Raw genomic sequence first — 22,356 nt, forward strand, 5'->3', positions numbered from 1 at the left:
CTTCAGTTCATTAAAAATGAACTGCATGATCATCAACTTTAAAACACCCTGTCTCCCCTGATGTGAGGCGGCATGAGCCTTTGGGTGCTGGGCACTGACAGACAGGATCGTGTCCACCCATCTTTCCCTGCACTGCTACCTCTCTCAAACAGAATCACAAACACATCTCTTGCTTCACCTCCCTGCTCTTTCCTTCACAACTAAAACTGCCTTTACTGAGCCAGGTGGTAATCCACAGATTCAGTGTTTGGGGCTAATTTATAAAACTTTCTAGAGTGATTTTAACGGTAAGTGGTTTTAGCCTTTGCATTACCTTTTGCACAATTCTTCCCATCACCACAATGACCAGGATGGCTGACCTTGATCACTTCATCCCATTGTTCTGCTGCTGGGCTTCCTAATCTACATGAGAAACAGGGCTCAACCAGGACTCCGCAAAGAGTTACTAACAACAGAACAGCAGAGCCACGATTCTCTAAGCGAACCCTTGAAAACTCTTGAATGTTTCCTCTCAGAGTAGCAAGTAAGCTTCCAACTACTGCTCTAGGGCCCAGCATGGCAGCCTAATGGCTAGCGTCCTCCTATGTCCCCAAATGCTATATGAGCATCAGTTCTTATCCCAGCTGCTCTACTTTCCATCCAGCTCCTTGCTTGTGGCCTGGGAAAGCAGGAGAGGGCGGCCCAAAGCTTTAGGACCCTGCACCTGCATGAGAGACCTGGAAGACGCTCCTGTCTCCTGGCTTTAGATCAGCTCAGCTCCAGCCATTGCAGCCACTTGGGGAGTGAACCAGTGGACGGAAGATCTTTCTGTATCTTCTTCTCTCTGTAAATCTGACTTTCCAATAATAATTACAAATAAATAGATACTCTGGAAAAAAGTCTATTTTTAAAACTGAGAGTCAACTTAATGCCCATGCAAGAGTGATAGGGGCAGGGCAATGAGAGAGAAGATGCAGAAACAAGGCCCACGAAGCGTAATGAAGATAGAAATCCATATTTGCAATCCCCCAAGCATTACTTCCAACATAAATGAACATCTTAGACTTGGGGACACCTGCCAAACATATAAACAGAAGGGAAAACATTTCCATAAGTGCTTTTAGTTACACATTAAGGCATCATGCAGTTTGGATTCCGATGACATCCGAATAAAAAGCATACGGTTAACTCATGAACATTGATCAATAACCAACAGAATTCCTCACAACAACTGCCCCCATCTCCTAGACAGACACTAAGTCATAGATCTTCATCACAGGCACCACAGACGCCTGGGCTGGTTCGAAGACAAGTGCGTTACCTGGTAAGGCGGTAATGAAGTCCCGCTGCAACATGGGCTTCAGGTAAGAGTTAATATGTCCATGCTGATAATGACACATTCGGGAAATCAAATGCTCCACAAATTCCACTTGATCTGATTCAGACCACTGGTCAAAGTATTTTATACACAAGTCTTTTTCTTTCTGATAATTTCCTTCTGATGGCCTCTTTCTGGAGACGATCACAGACGATGTTCCATTACTGATCTATTAAAACACAAAACAAAAACAGGGGAAAGACATTTAACAACTGATATTTCATAAGACCATTTATTACCTTCACATGTCAGTTTTACCCTAATTGCAAACTTATTTCTTTAGAAATCTATTCAGGATATATGTCTTCACTACAGCAAATATCAAAGTGACAGGTGTTTCTAAAGCTCACATCTTCAATCACCATTCTCTAACGCTTATTCCAAAACTAACTGTTATTCGACAACCAGTGCCAGAGATGACCACCTTACATGGAACTGTTCACCTTGGCAGAGTGGCAACTAATTAACTACTAATTGTTTTTAGCGCCTCAATAAAGTAGCTGCCCCTGCCCATGGAGGATACCTTCCACGGTCCCCAGCTGGATGCCTGAAAAAGCAGATAGTATCAAGCCATATATATATACTCTGCTTTTTCCCATACATGGGTACTTACAATGAATCTTAACTTATCAAGTCGGAATAGTGAGAAATAAACAATAAGGTAAAAACAGTTAGGGGAATCTCTCTCAAGTTTCCCACCTCTGGGCACCCAAACCAAAACTACAGGTAGGGTAGGACGAAGGAGAATAATTGTACATCTCTGCTAATGGTTCTCACAATGAAGCGAAAATTATTAGAGTAACAAAAAGGTTTGTTATTTTGCTATCACAGATTGCTAGGCTCCACACCCACACCAGAAGTTCTGGTTCTGTTGAGTCTGGAACACATTCCAGAGCCTGCATTTCTAACAGGTTCCCAAGCGGATGTTGCTGCCACTGTTCTTGCTACTGATCTGATCCCAAGATGACACGTTAGAGACAACATTTTGAGAACCACTAACCTATCTATTGAACAGGAGAAGCAGTGTCTGAAAGCAATTCAATCTAGAAAAAACTGTGTTTCATTCAACAGTTTCCACCTTCCCGGAAAGCGGCCCAAGACGAGCCATGCACCCGGGAACATCCTGGGGAAGGTTTATGGAAACTCACCTCCTTTACCAACAACATTTTCTCATCAAGTCAGCCACCATGCCCTTCAATAAGGTCAGTACATTTCACGAACATTCAAACCATGTAAGCGACATCTAGACATCAGCATTTAAAAAAAAAAAAACCCGAAACCCTGGATCTGGTCACAATAGCTGATGGTAGAAGGCTTAGTAGCTTCTCTGTTTAAAAACAAAATAATCTCGATAGTTTTGTCAAGCATTTGCTGCACCATCTGCCCATGGCTCCTCTAATAGGCTCCTTGCATATTATGCCAGGAGGAACAGCACAGCAGAATTCTGAGAACTGAATAAATTACAAATGTCCGTTGCTTTCATCAGGAAACTCTAAGGACTCCCTACACAGAATGAATCGGGAACTTTTGTACTTGGTATGCCCCCTAAAATAAAGTGGGTGAAATACATCCCAGAAGTATCTGTTATAAACATCCAAAGAAGTCATTGGCTTTCTTTGATTGAAATCTTATAAAATGCTGTGTCGGAAACAACCTCTTAGGTCCACGATTAGAGGCACCCAGTTGCAAAGTATTCACGTCCCACCTCATTCATCTTACTACCCCACTGCCTAGGGATGTTTTTTTCCCCTGGTAACTGGGGTAAGAAAGAACTTGCTGGCACCAGTCGGCACCATCAGGTGGCAGCATTGAGCAAGGATTTTAAAATTTTTGCTTGTAAGATATTCTTATCTAATAGACTCTAAAAACAAGAATTCAAAGAAGAAAGAGTGAAATTTCTTTGCTGTAAGAAATATTTGCAGATACAATAAGGGCCATCTGTGCAGCTTTTAAGCACAATGATATTGACCGCAATACTGTAATAGGAAAACAAAAATCAGAAGTAACTGCCTAATTATAGGCAACTGGTGGGTAATGCAAAGTGTAACACTTTTGCAAGAGCTACAATGAAGCCATTCAAATCTGGTTAATAAAGTAAAACATGCTTATGAATTAAAGGAACAAAAGGCAAGAGGTGGAGCCTACACAGTACTGTGATCATAATCATTTATGAGAACAGCAAACCAGGACAGAATAAATGCACAAAAAACTATAAAAAACTTGATCATGAAAGAAACTTACGTGTTTCCCTTTCCCCTTTATTTTGTCTCATAATAACTTCCAAAATAACTGTTTGCATTAACAGTTTAAAAATCAACATGGTAACAACCTGCATTTGTGTACTGCTTTGTATATAAAGTACTTCTGCGTCTATTATTTCATTTGATAAGCAGTGATTATCAAGATGATTATTTCATTTACAGAAGGGTTCACAACCATCTAATATCCTTGACGCATTTATGTGCCATTAACTAGCTGACTGGAAGATAGAAGAAAACCCCAAGCTATGCTGTTAATAACCACTGTCAGATGAGAAAATGGTAAACGGAGTGCTCTTGTGAAGTAACAGATACCTCAAATGGCACGCAATTCAGTGTACATGCAGCGTCCGAAACAGGTAGCAGCGCATGCACTTCCCCACAGCAGTTCCGCATCCTAGGCTGCAGCCACCCTTTCAGCCCTGTGGCCTCCCCCAGCACCGCTCTCCTTTGCTTCATCTCATAACAAACCTGTTAGGTGCGCGCTACACTTGTTCACTCAGCTGCCTCTTTAGTTTCAAATTAAGTGAACTCAGATAAATGTTGTACAGTATCAAATACAAAAATATCCGTATTTTTTTTTACCATTAACCATATATCTCGAAGACTGATGAAAATACCAAGCCAAAAAAAAAATAATAACAAAATAAAAAAGAAAATACTGAGCCATTTCACATTACATTCTCTGGTCCAGCCTCAAGAGAAAATGGAAAGTGGCAAATCAACATAAAGCCTCATGAGTGAAAGACCAAGGGAAGGAAAGCCCAGAGGAAATAACAGAGAAGGGCGGAGGTCAGGAGCAAATGGAGAAAAACTTGTGAGTGCACATATTGTGCCATTCAGGTGACAAACGACACCACCACTAGCTGTGGCTTGGACAGTGGACACAGACACATTTTAGTCTACGGCCACTAGGGGATCCCTGTGCAAATTCCAAAAACCCGGGGACCATTAGTTATGAAATCAATAAAACTATACAAAAGCAAACAAAAACGTGGGCTCTTGGTTTCACTGAGGACATGAACTGCAGGAGCATCTTATCTACCGTTAGGCAAGCGCTGTCTTTTCTGTGCAATCATTCCTACCTGCCAAAGAGTACTTTTCTTTGGGGACTCATCTTCATTTTGATCTTCCATAACTGAAGTGTTCTAAGGGGGGAAAAACAGGTTATTTGAATTATGCCAAGTTTTTCAAATTCTAAATTAACTAAAAGATATACTTTTGAGAACCCATGCTGGAACGGATCCACACAAACTGAAGAACTACCAGGTTGTGGCTCACAGGAGGGCCATTGGGATCATGTGAGACATGCTCGGCTTCCATTAATCCAGCTAGTAGCTAAAGCATGCCCAGGCTCTTCATTCTATGACGTTTGGGCTGGCTCAGAAAACAGGCCAAATCTGCAGCAGTGTGGCAGAAGCACTACTGCCTCAGCCTTCACCATTATTCTTTTATTTGCGGCAAGAAAACCTAGAGATCGACAAAGTTTGCAACAATGGCATAAAACATTTAGCAGAATGTCTGCTAGTCAAAAATCCACTCCAATAATCAGCTAATAATTAAAAGTGACAAAACTTTGGAAGCCCCCTGCCTTTCTCTCCTCCACACCAACCGCCACCAGCTTGGCAGCCCTCTCTTTCCGGAGTGGCTCTGCAGTCTCTAGCTGGTGGTGCCCCCACGTTTTCCCGGAGGAGAATGCTGCTAGCCACTAACAATCTGGTCTGCCTTGGGAATGCATTAGCTTTTGATTTTTGTGTTTACTACACAAAGGGGTACTGTGTAATTATTCTTTCTGGTGACCTAGTCGCTTAATAGATGCCCATTAACTGGAGATTATACATGATTGGATTTTCCTTTTGAGGCTCCAACCTAATGGCTAAATGGAAACATAATGAGAAGGGAAGTGGGAGAGGTATGCACTGAAAATAACAACTCATCCATGCCTAGGAGCTTCTCTAAGTCATCCCCAACCCTAATACTCTAGGATTGGGGCACAAAACCTAAACAATATTAGTCTCATGGCATCATTCTAAAGGATACCACGGGTCTAATTAAGTTGTCAGAATCTAGAAGATCCTGCTTACTGCCTGTAGGGAACAAGCCCACTGTCCCATTTTCCCTATCCTCTTGCCACCTCCTGAAAAGTTGGGACTTACACAATATCTACAAACAATCCATATGAAAACACCCAACGCAGGTAATCACTTAACCCCAGTCACTGCACAGATCTCCCACTGGTTCCAATCTGGGTGTCCTACACTGTATCGTGTAGGAAGAAAGCCAAAAGCTTTGAAAGCTCTGAGAGAAACAGGGATCTTGATTTGCTCATTCGTTTAATGTGTTTGTATGATCTGGAGCAAGTTCCTTTAGTCATACAGAATGATGGGAGGAATGAAAACACCAGCACAATGCTTGGTGCTTAATGGAATTCAAAAACAAAAGTACTGCATTCCTTGCTTTGAAGACACTACTTTCCCCCACGAGCTATCTTCTCTAACTTCAGAGGCTTTGACATAATGGTTCCAGACAGCTGCCTACAGGGAAACTCAGAGCCTCCTCAAAAAAATCTTCTCGGCCCCAAACTGGAACAAGGTCTGCTGCAGTACAGCAAAGAGGGGGTTCTGTAGGTAGAACCCAACCACAAGCCAGAAAGGAAGGTAGTGAGTGTGCCCTCACTTGCAAAACATGGCTGGACTGATACGAGCAATGAACAGTCCTGGGGCGGGGGAGTGGAAAACACAGAATCAGAAGCACTACTCTCCAGGAATGTTTAATTCCACTGCTATCTTGAAGAAACCCAGAGAGCAAGTTTCCTTAGTGAATGAACAAACTCAATGCAATATCTCTTGAATTTGGTATTTATGAGGTCATCTTGCAATGTCACAATGTCCTGGATTCTAAGAGTGGTAACAAGAATGGTTGGAAACATGAAGAGAAGCAGGTAAAGAAACACAGAACAAAGAGGAAGAGGGTAAGAAACCCATCGCCATGTCGCCATCAGCAGGTGCCCTGGAGGAAGTGTAGAAAGCAGGTGTACGACCCAAGCGGAAACGTTTCCAAACAGAACAAACCTGGAAACTCTAGGGCTATCCTGACCAAAGCTGCCTTAATATTTCCTTTGTTCAACAAGGAAACACACGCACATGAGAGACCCCTGTAATCTGCACAAGAACCAACTCTCTTTACAATGAAATTTAACTGTGTTCCCGGAAAAATGACACTTGCCCATAAAGCTGAGACAGAAACACTGTTCTCATAAGGGTTATAATGACTGTCCAAAATAATACATACACATTTCTCTGTGGTGAGAAATATGTAACTTGCTTAGGATTATGAAGCAAACTGGAGCCAGAATTCAAAGCTAGACTCTGCTTTTTGCAGCCTGATGAAGATAACCAGCCTTGGTTTAAAGACACCTTCTCTACCACTATGAAAGAAAAAGGCACAGGTGGCTGCTGTCTTCATCAACAGCGTTCTTAGAACCAACGCAGAGGCTGTCCCAAGGACAACCGGTTTCGAAGCTGAAACATTCAAATTTCCATTGCCCTGAGAGTCAAATTTAGAGATTTTATACCACTGATCAGAAATCTGTGTAATGAAAGCGTATAGGAAGAATCATGTCACAGTGTTAGTTGCTATGAAAACAGGGTGGAGGTGTCTCAAAAAACTAAACCTAGAGCAGCTGTGTAATCTAGCAATCCCACTACATAGGAATATATAAAAAAGACTTGAAGTTCATGTCAAAGAGACATCTGAACTTACATGTTTATTATAGCACTATTCAAAACAGCCAAGTTATCAACCTACATGTCCCTTATTGACTGAGTGGACAAAGAAAATGTGGGGTGTCTGTGAAGCCCACGTGCTTGGCCCCAGCCCAGAACTGGCTGTTGTGGCCATCAGGTGAGCAAATAAAAGATCGATCTCCCTCCCTCCCTATCTCTAATTCTTTCAAATTAATAAATAATTCTTTGAACTTAATAGAAACAAAATTGATCTACAAGTGGAGAGCAGAAGGATGACAGGTACGAGAACTAGGAAGGGGAGGAGGAAGGGACAGACGCGAAGTGGTTAACAGCCGCTGGGGCACAAATGGACTGCAGAAAGAGCTTCTAGAGTTCTACGGCTCAGTTAACAACAGTTCATTGAATATTTCAAAATAGCTGGTAGAGAGGATCTTAAACTTCCTCAACATAAGAAATGAGCAATGCTGGCAGTGACCACCGTACCAGTGCTCTGGCTGCTGCACTTCGCAAACATGTGCTGAGATGGCATGCAAGACCCCAGAAATAGGTGTGACTACTATGTCAATCAAAATGAAAACTGAACATTTTTGTTTAAAACAGCAATTGAAAGTACATGCAATGTAGTCTATAAAGTACGCTCCTAAAACTGAATTTTACTTATAACCAAGCAAACTTTGGAAAAGTTACATCGTGTCGAGACCAAGTCAACCATTCATCAGCTAGGAAACAGCGTGCAACAGCACTGCCTCTGCTCACTACCCCTGCAATGCCTTGCGCTTTCTGCCTCTCACGCCATGTTAGGCTGTTCCCAATGACCTATCTCCATTCACCCTTGCTTTCATATGCCAGCACAGCACGTTCCAGGCAATGATCTATCTTTGCCAGTAGGTGCCACCAACTAATATAGAATAGATTTCACTTGGAAAATGTACCACTTTGAGAGTTATGTAAAAGGAATCCGTTTCCTATTTTTAAAATGTCTCAACTTCTGTGTTAAGAAGCTGAGGGTCATGCAGCTAGTAAATGAGATGAGACTGGACCCGTCTGTTTCACCCAGCACCTTTCTGTACTTTCTACACACAAAAACTGAGTCTCAGGTCTTTTTTACCTGATTCACGGAAACTGCCGATTACCATAGTTGCTGATTCTAGCTCAGCAAATCAAATTAATGGGTTGCAACCAGACTTTTTTTTTTTAATAAAACCAGCTTGAATGCAGAAATCCCCCTATCCACAAGATTAAGTATAGCAACACTCACATAAAAAGAGTAAACGTTAAAAAAAAAATCAAAATCAAAAGGAAGCAAGAGGCCAGCACAGGAGATAAAGCCGCCACTTGCAAAGCTGGCATCCCAAAGGGATGCCAGTTTGATTCCCAGATCAAACTGCCTCACTTTCAATCCAAGCCCCCTGTTAATGTCTTGGGAAAAGCAACAAGATGGCTCAGAGGCCCCTGCACCCACCTGGGAGACCTGGAAGAAGCTCCAGGCTTCAGCCCGACCCAGAGTTGGCAACTGCGGCCATCTGCCTGGGGAATGAACCACCAGATTGATGATATTCATTCCAATCTTCTCTCTCTCTCTCTCAAATAAACCTTGGGGTGGGAGTGGGGGAAGGCGTGGTCTTAGAAATCTGCACCCACATAAGATTCTTGGAAGAAGCACCTGGCTTCCAGTTTTAGGTTGGCTCAGCTCTGGGTGCTGCTGCCGCTTGGGGAGCAAATCAACAGATGGAAGATCTTTCTCTCTGTATTTCCTTCTCTCTGTATATCTGCTTTCCAATAAAAATAAATACATCTTTCTTTTAAAAAACTTTAACTGGGGTCGGCATGGTGGCACAGCATGCTAACCTTCTTCCTGTATCCCACATGCCCACTGGTTCCGACCCCAACTGCCTACCTGTGATCCAGGCCAGTAATGGGAGCTAGATCACAAGTAGGGCAGTTGGGGTCGGAACCAGTGGGCATGTGGGATACAGGAAGAAGATTAGCAATTACTGGCCTGGATATGGTCTGAGAATTGGAAGAAATTTCTGTCCCTGTCTCATTTCTCTGACTTTTGGCTCCTAGAAGTCTTGTTTTATTTGGTACCTTTCCACCTAAAATGCACTCACACAGATTTTTATGTAAAGTAGAAGTCAAGGTTCATTAGATAGATCAATAGATAGATACATATTTTATTTATTTATTTATTACTGGAAAGGTAGATTTACAGAGAGAGAGGGAGAAACAGAAAGATCTTCCATCTGCTGGTTTTCTTCCCAAGTGGCTGCAATGGCCAGAGCTGAGCTGAGCTGAGCTGATCTGAAGCCAAAAGCCAGAAGCCAGGAGCCAGGAAATTCTTCTGGGTCTCCCATGCAAGTGCAGGGTCCCAAAGTTTTGAATCATTCTCAACTGCTCTCCCAGGCCACAAACAGAAAGCTGGAAGGTAAGTGGGGCAGCTGGTACGTGTGAACTGGTACCCATATGGGATCCTATGTTTTCTCATATATATTCAAGACATGTGTGTTTTAACAACTAGGCCACTTCACCTGTCCCAGGATTTACAAAAGAACACAGTATTTCTTCCATTCAGTTGTAAATTTTTAGGAGGTTTTCACATCTCTGAAACAGAGAGATTTCTTAAATCAATGATATCTTCCAGTGAAAAAAATGGCACATGCATGTACATAAATTACATACTCAAAAATACTTAAATTGTATATACTGTCAAGACGTAAATTTTATTTCTTACTGTGGAAACACCTGAAGATTCCTAGCTATAATATTAGAATTAGAAACCCGTACTATAAAAGTTGCTATGCATTCAACTCTCCTAATTCTACCCAAAGCTATTTTCACGTCTCTCTGACACGTGTAATTGGCCGTTTGTAATGAGAGGAGATAGACTCCTGGTCAGTTAACTTCATATAAACAAAAAAATAAATTAAAAAAAAAAGCATTTTTCCATATGGATCTAAATTGTATCATATTTATTTTTACAGTAATCTATGCCAGTAAATGCCCATGATTTTCTAGTTCAGTTTCTGAATTACCTTTTAAATGTAATAAGCAAGTAAAAGGCCAAATCTTACATGGCTACATCAAACACTGTGAAGGCTGCACCTGTGCAAAGTCCAAGAAACCCTGTTTTAGAACAATGGTGTGCACAAAGGGATATTTTAAGCATAGAAAAGAGCAGTTCCAACGTCTTCATGACCTCATTTTTACTGACAAAATTTAAGTTATTTATCCAGAAAAACAGCCATGTTTTCCAATGCTTCCAGCACATTCTTTCAGCAGCTTGTACTCTCTTGCTGCTGTGTGCCTCCATCTTTCTTCCTAAAGCTGAGGGGGCGGGGGAGAGCCTCCCGACAGAGGAAATGAGAAAACCCTGGCACACAGGAAGCGCTCCTTCAGCAAGATCCCACTTTCAATGCACAGACATCCCTGTCCTTTGTTCTGGGTCCTTTGCTTGAGGATTCCTGGCACCCAACTCACATGTGGTAGTACAATAAATACTTGTGGACAATGAGTATTATCTAGAATGATTACAATCTTCCAGATAATCACACTGACAATAAGAAAGATCATTTTGCTCCTTATTCCTCTCCATATTTCCCAAAGTGTCTACAATGAGGAAGGGTTCAGAACATAGGGAAAGAAAAGCAGGTAACAGCATTTCTGGTCCTCACAGAAAGTGGTAAGACACAAAGTCTACTTTGTGAGAGCAGCCACCCTTATCTTCCCTAAAGTACTGGGTTACCTAGACCAAAGAAGAAAACCTCATAAATTATTTGAATGTCTGAGAAGTTCCAAAGCAGGATGGATACAAGTTCCCTAGAGTCACCCCCTGAGAAAGCAGATGGGGCCGGTCCACACATCCTTCTACTCCCTACGGGGAAGTCTGTTGTATCTTATAAATGCCTTTCTATTAAAGAAAACACTCAAAACAAAAAAAGGTAGTGTAGAAATGGTGGCAAAAATAATAGTCAAAAGGCATTTAATCCCCAAAAGTGGCACTATAGATAGGCAGCCTGTGGAAGTTTAGGTAAAGAATGGGCCTTTAAAGCCAGGTTTCCAATGACAAACTGTGTGACTTTGGGTAAGCAAGACCACTCTCTTTGGGTTCAGTCTCTTCGTTACACAAAACAGCGATAATACTGTTTCAACTATAGGAATAGAAATAACATGCAAAGCACCTACAGCACAGCATTGCTCACTCAACACTTCTGTGTCTACTATGAAAGAGAAAGCACCTACCAATGACTTGGCAGAAAAATAGCATGCCACATTCACAACCATTTCATCCGTTATACTTGCGTATAACCTGGCACTTGAGTATAAACAGAGGCACAATATTTCTTATTCTACTAACAACCTGTCACATCGTTCAATGAAAATTGGGAGATGTAAACTAAACCCACTAAAGCTTAATCAGCACAATGCCAAGCAAGCTCCACCCCCCACCCCACTACCCCCACCCCCCGTGGGAAGAAAGCCGGTTTAAAGTTCAGGTAGAAATGTGGGGCAGAAGCCTTGCCGTTTGGATAGCCTGTTAAGATGCCCGTGTCCCACGTCACAGCACCTGCACTGCTATCTCCAGTGACATGCAAATGCAGGCCCTGGAAGGCGACAGTGATGGCCCAAGTACCTGGATTCCTGTCACTCACCTGGGATACCTGAATTTATACTATGAACTATCAAGATGCATATATACACCTACAGCAACTAAAGCAGGGTTACGCAGATAGAATGGCACTAAGCCACACAATGGAGCAGAACAGCCAGATCCTTACATGCCCAAGTTCATCCGACACTTCAGTGCAATGAGAAAAGAATGCTTTTTATACTAAAAGGCAATACCAACTGGATACTGTTCAAATATTTTGAGTCACACACAAATCCAATCTAGAGCATACAGATGTAAAAATAAAGGGTAAAAATAAAGCTGGTAGAAGACACAAAATGTCCTCACAATCTTGGACTAAGTACTCCCTTCCTAAACTGCACACAATTTGTTAAAGAAAAACATGTAAATAGGCCTACATTAAGATAATTAGTGTTTACTGAAACTACAATTAAGAGATTAAAAGGCAAACCATACAAAGTTCTAAAATGGATTTATGATGACAGCTCACAGTATACCGGAATGAGATTATTTTTATGATATGCAAAATACACTTCAATGTTGTAAAAATAATTGAATTTAAAAACAAAGAAAGGCAACCCAGAGAATAAAAAAATACTGACAATAACTCCAGGGGATAATGTCCAGGGGCAAGCATTTGCCATAGCAGTTGGGACATTGTTCGGCAGTTACACATCCTGCAGCGGAGTGCCCGGGTTTCAGTGTGGCTCCATTCGCGATTCCAGCTTCCTGCCAACAAGTACCCTGGGAAGCAGCAGGTGGTGGCTGAAGCAGTTGGTACCAGGTGGGAGACAGGAATGGAGTTGTGCCTCCAGGCTTCCATCTGGCCCAGAAAAGGCTAGAGTGGGCATTTGGGGAATGGAGCAGTAGACGAAGATCTCCCTGCTGTGATCTCTATTTCTCTCCTCTTTTTCAAATACATACAATTTTTTAAAAGATCATGTGCATTTTCCATGAACTTTTTGAATCCTCTTCATAAAACCAATTTAAAATGTATGAAAAAGTTATACAGGCACTAAAAATTTGCAGGGGCTGGTACTGTGACGCAGCACATTAAGCCTCTGGCTATAATGCCATCATCCCATTGGGGCACCAGTTTAAGTCCCTGCTGCTCCGCTTCTGATCCAGCTCCCCGCTAATACACCTGGGAAAGCAGTGAAACAAATACAGCCCAATGATTGGGCCTCTCTCTGCAACCATAACAGTTCCTGGCTCCTGGCCTCAAGTGCGCCCAGTACCAGCTGTAGCGGCCATTTGGGGAGTCAATCAGCAGGAGGTAGATTGCTCTCTTTCTTTTTTGTATCTGCCTTTCAAACAAAAAAGTCTTTTTTTAAATGTGCAAATGGAGGGTTTTTTTTTAAATAAAAGTAAAATCTGCTTACTGTCACCCAGATTTAGCCATTGTACAACCATTTTGACATGCAAATTATTTCAAATGTGTTTTTCAGTGATTGCTCTTTCCAGGCATCATGGCTTCCTCCTATGTCTCTGCAGATCCATATTTTCATTTTTAATGGCTACTCAATACACATAGCACGGATATGACATCTTTCACTACCTAACATAACACTGCAATGAAATTTCCAAATTCCTTTGAAAAGTGTATTTTGATTAAATTCCTGGAAACCCACAACATCCCAAAGCATGTGTATTTACACAAACCCTTTCTTTTATATCATTACCTGTTTTCTCTATAAAGAGGGTCATCCACTCAAGAAACTAGGTATTAGGGGCAAATATTTCAATCAAGAATGCTCTTCAATTAGGAACCCCATCAACTTAACTGACACCCTGTCTATCCCCCAAAAAATGCAGTGACCATACAATATTCATTTATTATTAAAACGGGAACAATGAAAAAAAACTACATGAAGAGAGGAACAAAGCAGAAGAAAACCAAAATCCCAAGAGAATCTTTCTTAGCTGCAATTCTGAAGGATAATTATCCCTGCAGAATCACTTTGGTGATTTCTTAATTACCCCAAGGCTGGCACACAGGCAATACCATTCTGGATCTGTGTGAGAAAAGTCAATCCAGTACAAAGTACTGCATACTATCTTTCAGAAAGAAGAAAGATGTTACAAAGAGATGGAAAGACAAAGATCTTCCACCCATTATTCTAAGAATTAGATTTTAAGATAAAGAAAACATCCCAGCCCAAAGCTATCTTTACTTAAAAAGCAAAAACTTGTTTTTAAAAGCACCAGCTCATTTGCTGTTAAACTCATTTGCTCATTAAACTGCTATCAAACTTCTTAAAAACAATATACCAATATACCGGCAGAATGGGATTTTCCAAAGATTTTACAAAATAAAGAAAGAATAAAGCAGATTTTTGAATCATCATCACATGGGTTGGAAAACTGTAGCAAAGAGATTAATGGAAAACATTTCAAATAGTTTATGGACGTAAGAATTAAAGATGAAGACAAGAAAAGAAGCATAACTAAGTCACATTTCTGATGAAGCAGAAGCAACATGGAAGGAAGGAGATGGGCTTTTGGCCTGGCTGGATGCCCACACCCCCTTTAGAGTGCTACGGTCAACAGCCAGCTGCCCCGTTTGATTCCACATCCTGCCAAGGCAGACCCTGGGACAGAGCAATGAGACCTGGAAACCTGGATTGTGATCCCAGCTCCAGCACTGGGAGTGCCAGTACTGAAGGGCTGAGTCGGTAGATGGAACGCTCACCCATTCTCTCCTCCTCTTTGCCTTTTTCCTCCCTTTATTTAATGTAAGAGATGTCACTGTTACATAGGCAATAAGTGCGAGTTGAGGAATGCACCTAAAAATTGATAAATCAGTGAAAAGAATATTAAATAAGGAACCAGAGGATTTTCAAAACTGTGGAATGGAGTGGGTATTGGGTCCAGCAATATAGGACATCTACATCAGATGTGAGTTCAATTCCCAGCTCAGGTTCCTGACTCCAGCTCCCAGCTAAGGCAGACACCAACTGGCAGTAGTGATAACTCAAGTTCTTGCAACCTACGCAAGAGAACTGGACTGTGTCCCCAAGACCTGTCTGTGGCCCCAGCCACTGTGAACATTCGGCAAAGTAAACTAGCAAATGCAGGAGTACCTGCATGTTCTCTCACCCTTTTCTCTCTGACAAATTATTGTGAAAGAATAATAAAATGCACTCTAAGCTTCTCTAATTAAAAGTGAGGCACTTCTAAGATACAGGACTACATAATTATTCAGTGTAGGTGGCTGTGAGCTTTTTCTGAAAAGGTGGGAAGGAAGTATTTTGAGCTTTGCAGTCCTTGCAATCTTGTGTCACAACTACTCTGCCCTGCTACTGTAGCATGAAAGCAGCCACAAATGACACAAAGCAACTCAACGGGCTGTGCTGCGACCTAACTGTGCTCGCAAAAACAGGCCACATTCTGGTCCGCTGGGTCAGAACATCCACAAACAGGGGGCATCTCAGATCACTAGTGCTGGGACAACTGTTTAGCAACTTAGAGTAAGTTAAAATCAAATCTACACTTCACAAAATGGACACGAATACATGACAAATAGATCAGAAAGGCATAAAGCTTGAAGTAACTACAAGAAAACATGGACTATGATGCAAATCACCACTCACATAGGAGACCTGAAATGAGTTGCAAGTCCTTGGGGAGTGAGCCTGGACAAAGGCGGGGAGGAGAGAGGGAGGAGCAACATCAAGATAAAAGAACCTTTTCCTCCACCCAGATTGCAAAGGAATTTATCCATGCTTTCCTCTAACTACTCATGCTTTCAGGCCGTGAATTTAAATTTAAGCCAACAGAAGCTTTCCCTCCCCCATACCTCCTCTTCTCTCCCATATACTTTTAAAATAACAATAAGCATACATGAAAAGGACTGCCTTACACAAGAACAGAATGAAATCTGTGGAACTAGATTAGAACTGGAAACAAGTTTGGTTATTAATACATGCAAAAGGAGAAGTTGTTTTCGGCGTTTGGTTTGCTTTTTGTCTGTTTTTCTTTGGTGTGGGCCTGGAAGCAATGAGCACACCCAGCACCCAGACCTAACGAGGATACTTCTCTGCCAGAAGAACCAGAGCTGACTCCAAGGCCTGGGAAGTGTTGCAGCACAACGTTTAAAAAAAAAAAAAAATGCTGAAATCAGTGTGAGGACAGGTCCCAACCAGGCAGGAGGCAACCTGACACGGCACCCACTGTCTAGACAATCTGGCCATCAACATAGATAATAACAGATCATAACCTTGACAACAAAATGGGGAGACACAAGCCACACTGATGGACAGAAAGGGTCACTTTACAGTAAGAAAGCCTTCTTAGACACGCCCCTATTTCAGTTATCGAAATGATAACCATTCATAGTGAGACAAAGTCACGCAAGCACCTAACAGGATGCAATGAGCACGTGGCACTTCTGTGACTGCCATGTAATCTATCTAGTCATAAGGAAGCAACAGACAGTGGCAGACATACTACAGAACAACTAATGTGCTCCCTCGTAAAGTATCAAAAGTCACAGAAGTGCAGCAAAGACTGAGACACTCTTCCAGACAAAAAGAAACTAAGAGGCACAAAATATATACAATAAAGGCAACAAAGCATTCTGAACCAGACAACTCTACTATAAATTATAGGACATTTTTGGAACCTTTGATGAAACTTAAATAGGGAGTGAGAATCAGATGGCAACAATGGACTGATGTTAATTTAGTGGTATGATTCCTTAATAATTATGCACAAGATTCTTCTTCATGGTAAATATACAGTAAAATATTACTGCATGGTAGAATATTTAGTCAGCTTCGTTCAAACTATTTGATAACAAAAAAATTCCTTGTATTGTACTTGTAACAGAAGCAAGCAGACTTTAACATCTCGGGTCCAAAGCAGTAGCTAAAGACCTTGCCTTGCAGTGCCAGGATTCCATGAGTGCAGGTTCTAATCCCGGCAGCCCAGTTTCCCATCCAGCACCCTGCCTGTGGCCTGGGAAAGCAGCAGAGGATGGCCCAGAGCCTTGGGACCCTGCACCCATGTGGGAGATCTGGAAAACGCTTTGTATCAGTGCAGCTCCGGCCATTTCGGCCACGTGGGGAGTGAATCAACGGATGGAAGATCTTCCTCTCTGTCTCTCCTCTTTTCTGTATATCTGACTTTCCAATAAAAAATAAATCTTCAAGAAAAAAATCTCAAATTAATGTTGTCTTCCAAAGCCATCCCTTTCCCAGAAACTCTACTAGATCCCCTCAGACAATGCTTCTTTTCAGTCTTTTTCACTCAAATTAATTACGTGGTAAGTTCTTCCTATCATCACAGTCACCACGATCTTAACTCAATTTTTCATTTTCTTTCATCTAAAAGAGAAACATATGCCTTTTATAACACGTACCCAAGTATCCCCTAGGAGATTTTACCAGGACTCCAGCTAGTATCTCGTGGTTTGGGTTACATTAGGGTAGATACATTCTGTCCATGTACGATGGCGGCTTGTTCTTGGTGTTAGCAGGGCACAGACTACTGGGTGACACACAGTGGGTCCTCAGTAAATACATACAGGATCTATGAGCTTCTTTCCTTAAGCATTTGGTGAACAACCCCATTCTACCTCAGTTTTGTAGCAGAAAGGTCTCAATTCTGAACCCTAGTCACAGCACCTGGGCGAGGGACGTCACGGGCTGTGCAGCTGTGACATGCTCAGAAGCGTCTCTGCAGAGGGTTCTCTCGGCCCACCTCATCCAGCGGGAGACTGTTGGAGCAGGCCAGGCCTCACACAGCTCCAGCTCAACTCCTACACAAATCGCTCATCTACAGGGGACCGAGAATCTAGAACATGCCGCTGAAGCACACAGCCCGAAAGGCCTGTTCAAACTCTTCGAAACAACAGCACTCAAACCCCTGGAGGATACAGTGAGATGGAAAGCCCCGGAAGACAATGTAAAAAGATATATGCAGTTCATCGCCTAGAAATAAATCCTGAATAATTCAAAAGGAAGGGGCAGATTTATGTTTAGGAACGGTGATTTGTTTTAATAATTAAAAAGATTCTAAGCACTCAAAGAAATGATTTATAGGATATTCACGAAGTATACACTATGACAATTTCAGACTATTACAAGACATTATAAGAGATGTTAATATAATTATCCAGAACAACGTACAAAGTATGAGTAAAATAAAATCTATAAAACTACACACATATAGAAGATCCAACTCGGTAAATACTTGCATATATTAAAAACAAAATGCAAATATAGCACATTAACAATGACACTCCGAATTGATCTGATTTTTCACTTTGCTTTTAGTCAGCATACATTAGTTTTATAAGCAGAGTGCTGCCTTATGATGCTAACAAAGCTTGCACCTAGCCTTTCCTTCACATTCCAGTTTATTGTCCCTATAGTTCACTAAGTAAATAACTTCTGAACACCCAACACCTGCTAGCAACCATTCTAGAAACAGGTGTGTTTACCAAACAGTGAACAAGAAAATGTGATCCATTTCTTGTGGAACTTGTATTCTGCTGGGACAATGACAGCAAACGAAGGAAAAACAAACATGGAAGGGGCCCAAAGTGATGGCCTAGTGGCTAAATCTTCACCTTGCATACACCAGAATGGTTCGTGTCCCAGCAGTCCTGTTTCCCGTCTAACTCCCTGCTTGTGGCCTGGAAAAGCAATGGAGGACGGCCCAAAGCCTTGGCTCCCTGCTTGTGGGCACCCATGTGGGAGACCCGGAAGAGGCTCCTGGCTTCAGATGAGCTCAGCTCCATCCATTGTGGCCACTTGGGGAATGAACCCTCAGATGGAAGATCTTTCTTTTTTTAAACCTGACTTTCCAATAAAAACAAATAAATATTAAAAAAAAGAAAGAAAGAAAGAAAGAAAAACAAACATGGAATATAATCCAAGACAGTGCTAAATGCTTTGAAGAAAAAAAAACAAAGCGGAGTACAAGGCAGCGAGGTAGAGGTGAGAGGTGAGAGGTTAGACTGGGTGGTCCAGAAGTGCTCTCCAAACAGGATAAAGCTGATCGTGTGTACTACTCGTGTTAATGACACGAACAGCGTTTCTACTGCATAACTCTGTTTACAACTTAAAATGCAGATAGTCATCTATGAGTTCTGTTTCTACTTTAAGAGGAAGTGAGGGTTACCAGAACTACAGACTACATTAAAATCCTACCATGCGCGTCCTTTCTCTAGCTCTCACTGAGTTTCCAATTTTCTCACATAAAACAGATAATAGTGCCAGTTTACTCTTTAGAGGATTAAGACATCATGTATGGGAAGGAGCTTAGAAACGTGTCCAGGCCCATCAGTGTTCACTAACAGTAAGTTTCCCACACATACATGGTCCTGGCACAAACCCAGCCCTGGGCACCCAGGGATTCCTTACTAGAGACTGTTTCACTCTTGCAAGCAGACATAGGTCTTGTTTTTATCTTCCAAACACACAAGCAGCTCAAACATCCAAACGCCCCTGAATTCTTGCTAGAAACTGGTGTCATAAATGATGCTAACTGGATGAGACTCGCATCATTTTTACCATTGCCATGCTTAGCTTCTCTTTTCCTTCCTCACTTCATCAGAAACTGCCTGTCTGCATTTTAAATCCCTAATTCCTCCACGTTTGACCTATTTACAGTTCTGGCTGTGATGGTAATTTTATGTGTCAGCATTTTGGTCAAACACGAACCTAGTTGTTGCTGGGAAGGTGTTGTAAGCCGTGATAATGCTGACACACGGAGCAACAGTTAACACAATGCAGAATGCAAGGGGCCTCATCTCAGGTGAAGACTCGAAGTGCACGCGTTCAGGTTTTTAAGCAGGAATTTTCCCTCAAGTCTGCAACAAGTAAAATATGTTTGAGTGTACTATAGCCCACCAGCCACACTGACACATTTCACACCTGTCAGCTCCGCACAGTCGTGTGAACTGGTTCTCTAGTGTCTACAGGCAGGCATTGCGGTGCAAGTTAAGACACCACCTGTGACGTCCAGCACTCCGTACTGCAGCAGTGACAAGTCCTGACTGCACTTCCGCACTTCTGATCCAGCTTCCCGCTAGTGCAGCTGGAAAGGAAGGGGAGGCCAGCAAGCACTACAGCACCTTCAAGCCCTGTAGGAGGCCAGGATGGAACTCCTGGCTCCTGGCTCAGTCTGACCCAGCTCTTGCTGCATTCCTGTCCGTGGGCCTGTATTCTTGTTCTTTCCTTCACCCAGAATAATATTCCTCAAAATTCTTGCACCGCTTGCTACATTTTCTTCAGGTCTTTGCTCCAGTCTCCTCCCAGGGCACCTTTCCCTCATCCCTTCTGAAAAGCCTGGTCTATCCTACCCCTTAATATTCCTAGCCCTGTTGCCCTCGAACACACTGTTAATTACTCAACATTAATTCCTTCCATTAAAATCTATACTCCAGGACTGGCACCATAGCGTAGTGGTTAAAGTTCTCGCTTTGAACAAGCCAGGATCCCATATGGGCACCAGTTCCAATCCCGACAGCCCTGCTTCCCATCCAGCTCCCTGCCTGTGGCCTGGGAAAGCAGTTGAGGACAGCCCAAAGCCTTGGGACCCTGCACTTATGAGGGACACCTGGAAAAAGCTCCTGGCTTCTGGCTTAGGATTGGCTCAGCTCCAGCCATTCAGGCTGCTTGGGGAGTGAACCATCGGATGGAAGATCTTCCTCTCTGTCTCTGCTCCTCTCTGTATATCTGCCTTTCCAATAAAAACAAATAAATCTTTTTTTAAAATCTATACTCCAGGACAACATTGTTTTATTTCTGTTTTGTATATTCCCATATTCTACAATGAGTCCCAGCACCTTGTAGAAGAATCATAAGTATTTGTTGCTTAAAGAAAAAAAAACTGAACAAAAAAATGTGACTTTCAATTTAATTCTTTGGTGCTTTCATTTTGAGCATTTATTTCTATTGCAATAATAATTTACCTACAATATTGAAAATGGTAATAAATCTTCCTGGCGGAAGTCTCCATTATTTGATTCAGAATTTTTCCAATGACCATTGTAACCTGAAGAACAATCTTCTACTGGCTAATCCTCTACCTCCAAGTACTGGGATCCCATATGGGCACCAGTTCATGTTCCCACTGCTCCACTTCACAGCCAACTCCCTGCTTACGTCTGAGAAAGCAGTGAAACATTGCCCAAAAGCTTTGGGAACCTGCCACCAATGTGGGAGTCCCAGAACAAACACCTGGCTCCCAGCTTTGGATTGGCTCAGCTCTGTTGAGGCTATCCAGGGAGTGAACCAGTAAATGGAAGATCTTTCCCTTCCTCTCCTTCTCTCTGTAAATCTGCCTTTCCAATAAAAACAAATAAATCTTTTTTAAAAATCATGTATACTTATTAAATTTAACACCATTAACATTAATGCTTGATTAAATTATTGTGTGCCCAGAAAGCTGAGCTGCTCAGTGATTAAAAACGCAACTCTACAGCCTGCCATAGCAGCCTAGCTGCTAAAGTCCTCGCCTTGCACCCACTGGGATCCCATATGGGCGCCGGTTCATGTACTATGTCTCATTAGGTATCTTGGAGGAGTGGAAAAAAAAACAAATTAAACTTTTTCTATATTCAGATCATTAATAATAAAACACTGATTTTTTTTTGAAAAGGCAATTTAAATTTCAGAAATTTATTCTAGACATAATTATGCAAACCTAAAGAGACACATACAATGAAGCCACAACAGTGCTTAGCCTATCGGAAAACTGATTCCTAATTGTCTTTCAATGGGGAACAGGTTATAATTTGGAAAAGGATCAAAAGAAATAAGATAAAAAGCACTACACCTTCAAAGAAAAGAGTAACTTTTGTTTCCTAGCTGAAAATATTAATTAAAAATAAAAGCTATAGCAGAGTTCTGTTCATTTTTTTAAAAGTTTTAGTCTACAACTGTCATGAGAAAATATAAGTGACACTTTGAAAAATAAGACCGTGAGATCAAAGGAAACCCAATGTCATTTTATAACCTTGGAGCCAACTGCGGTTTTATTTATTTTTTTTCAGTCTTGTTTAAAAATTTTTAAATGTTGAAATAAAGCTGCAATTATTCACATTCTATCTCTATAGCTCTGGCTAATTTCAGAGTTTTATACACATAACATACGTACATGCCGCACAGGGACCTCATCTGCAATGAGTCTGATTTTTTTTATATAATTAATTTATTTTTATTAGATTTACAGCGAGAAGGAGACAAGAGAAGGGTTTCCACCTGCCGGGGCTGAGCCAATCCAAAGCCAAGAGCCAGGAGCTCTTCCAGGTCTCCCACTTGGCTTTGGGCTGTCCTCAACTGCTCTCCCAGGCCACAAGCAGGGAGCAGGATGGGAAGTGAAGCAGCCGGGACATGAACCAGCATCCATATGGGA

General features: G+C 41.9%; 1 protein-coding gene across 4 annotated transcripts in view; it reads right to left on the reverse strand.

Moving 5' to 3' along the window:
* Positions 1-22,356, reverse strand: part of FBXW11 (F-box and WD repeat domain containing 11) — a 94,643-nt gene that overhangs the window by 33,704 nt on the left and 38,583 nt on the right. For 3 of the 4 annotated variants that reach the window (XM_040972195.1, XM_040972212.1, XM_040972220.1), the window contains one exon: positions 1,301-1,526. In XM_040972195.1, coding sequence (XP_040828129.1) covers positions 1,301-1,526 — 226 coding nt within the window. Of the gene's footprint in view, positions 1-1,300; positions 1,527-4,700; positions 4,764-22,356 lie in introns of all 4 variants that reach the window. The other variant, XM_040972203.1, reaches the window with a different exon arrangement.

The sequence above is a fragment of the Ochotona curzoniae genome, unplaced genomic scaffold (genome assembly GCF_017591425.1).
Source record: "Ochotona curzoniae isolate NIBS_2020 unplaced genomic scaffold, NIBS_Ocur_1.0 contig_1, whole genome shotgun sequence".
Lineage (NCBI taxonomy): Eukaryota > Metazoa > Chordata > Mammalia > Lagomorpha > Ochotonidae > Ochotona > Ochotona curzoniae.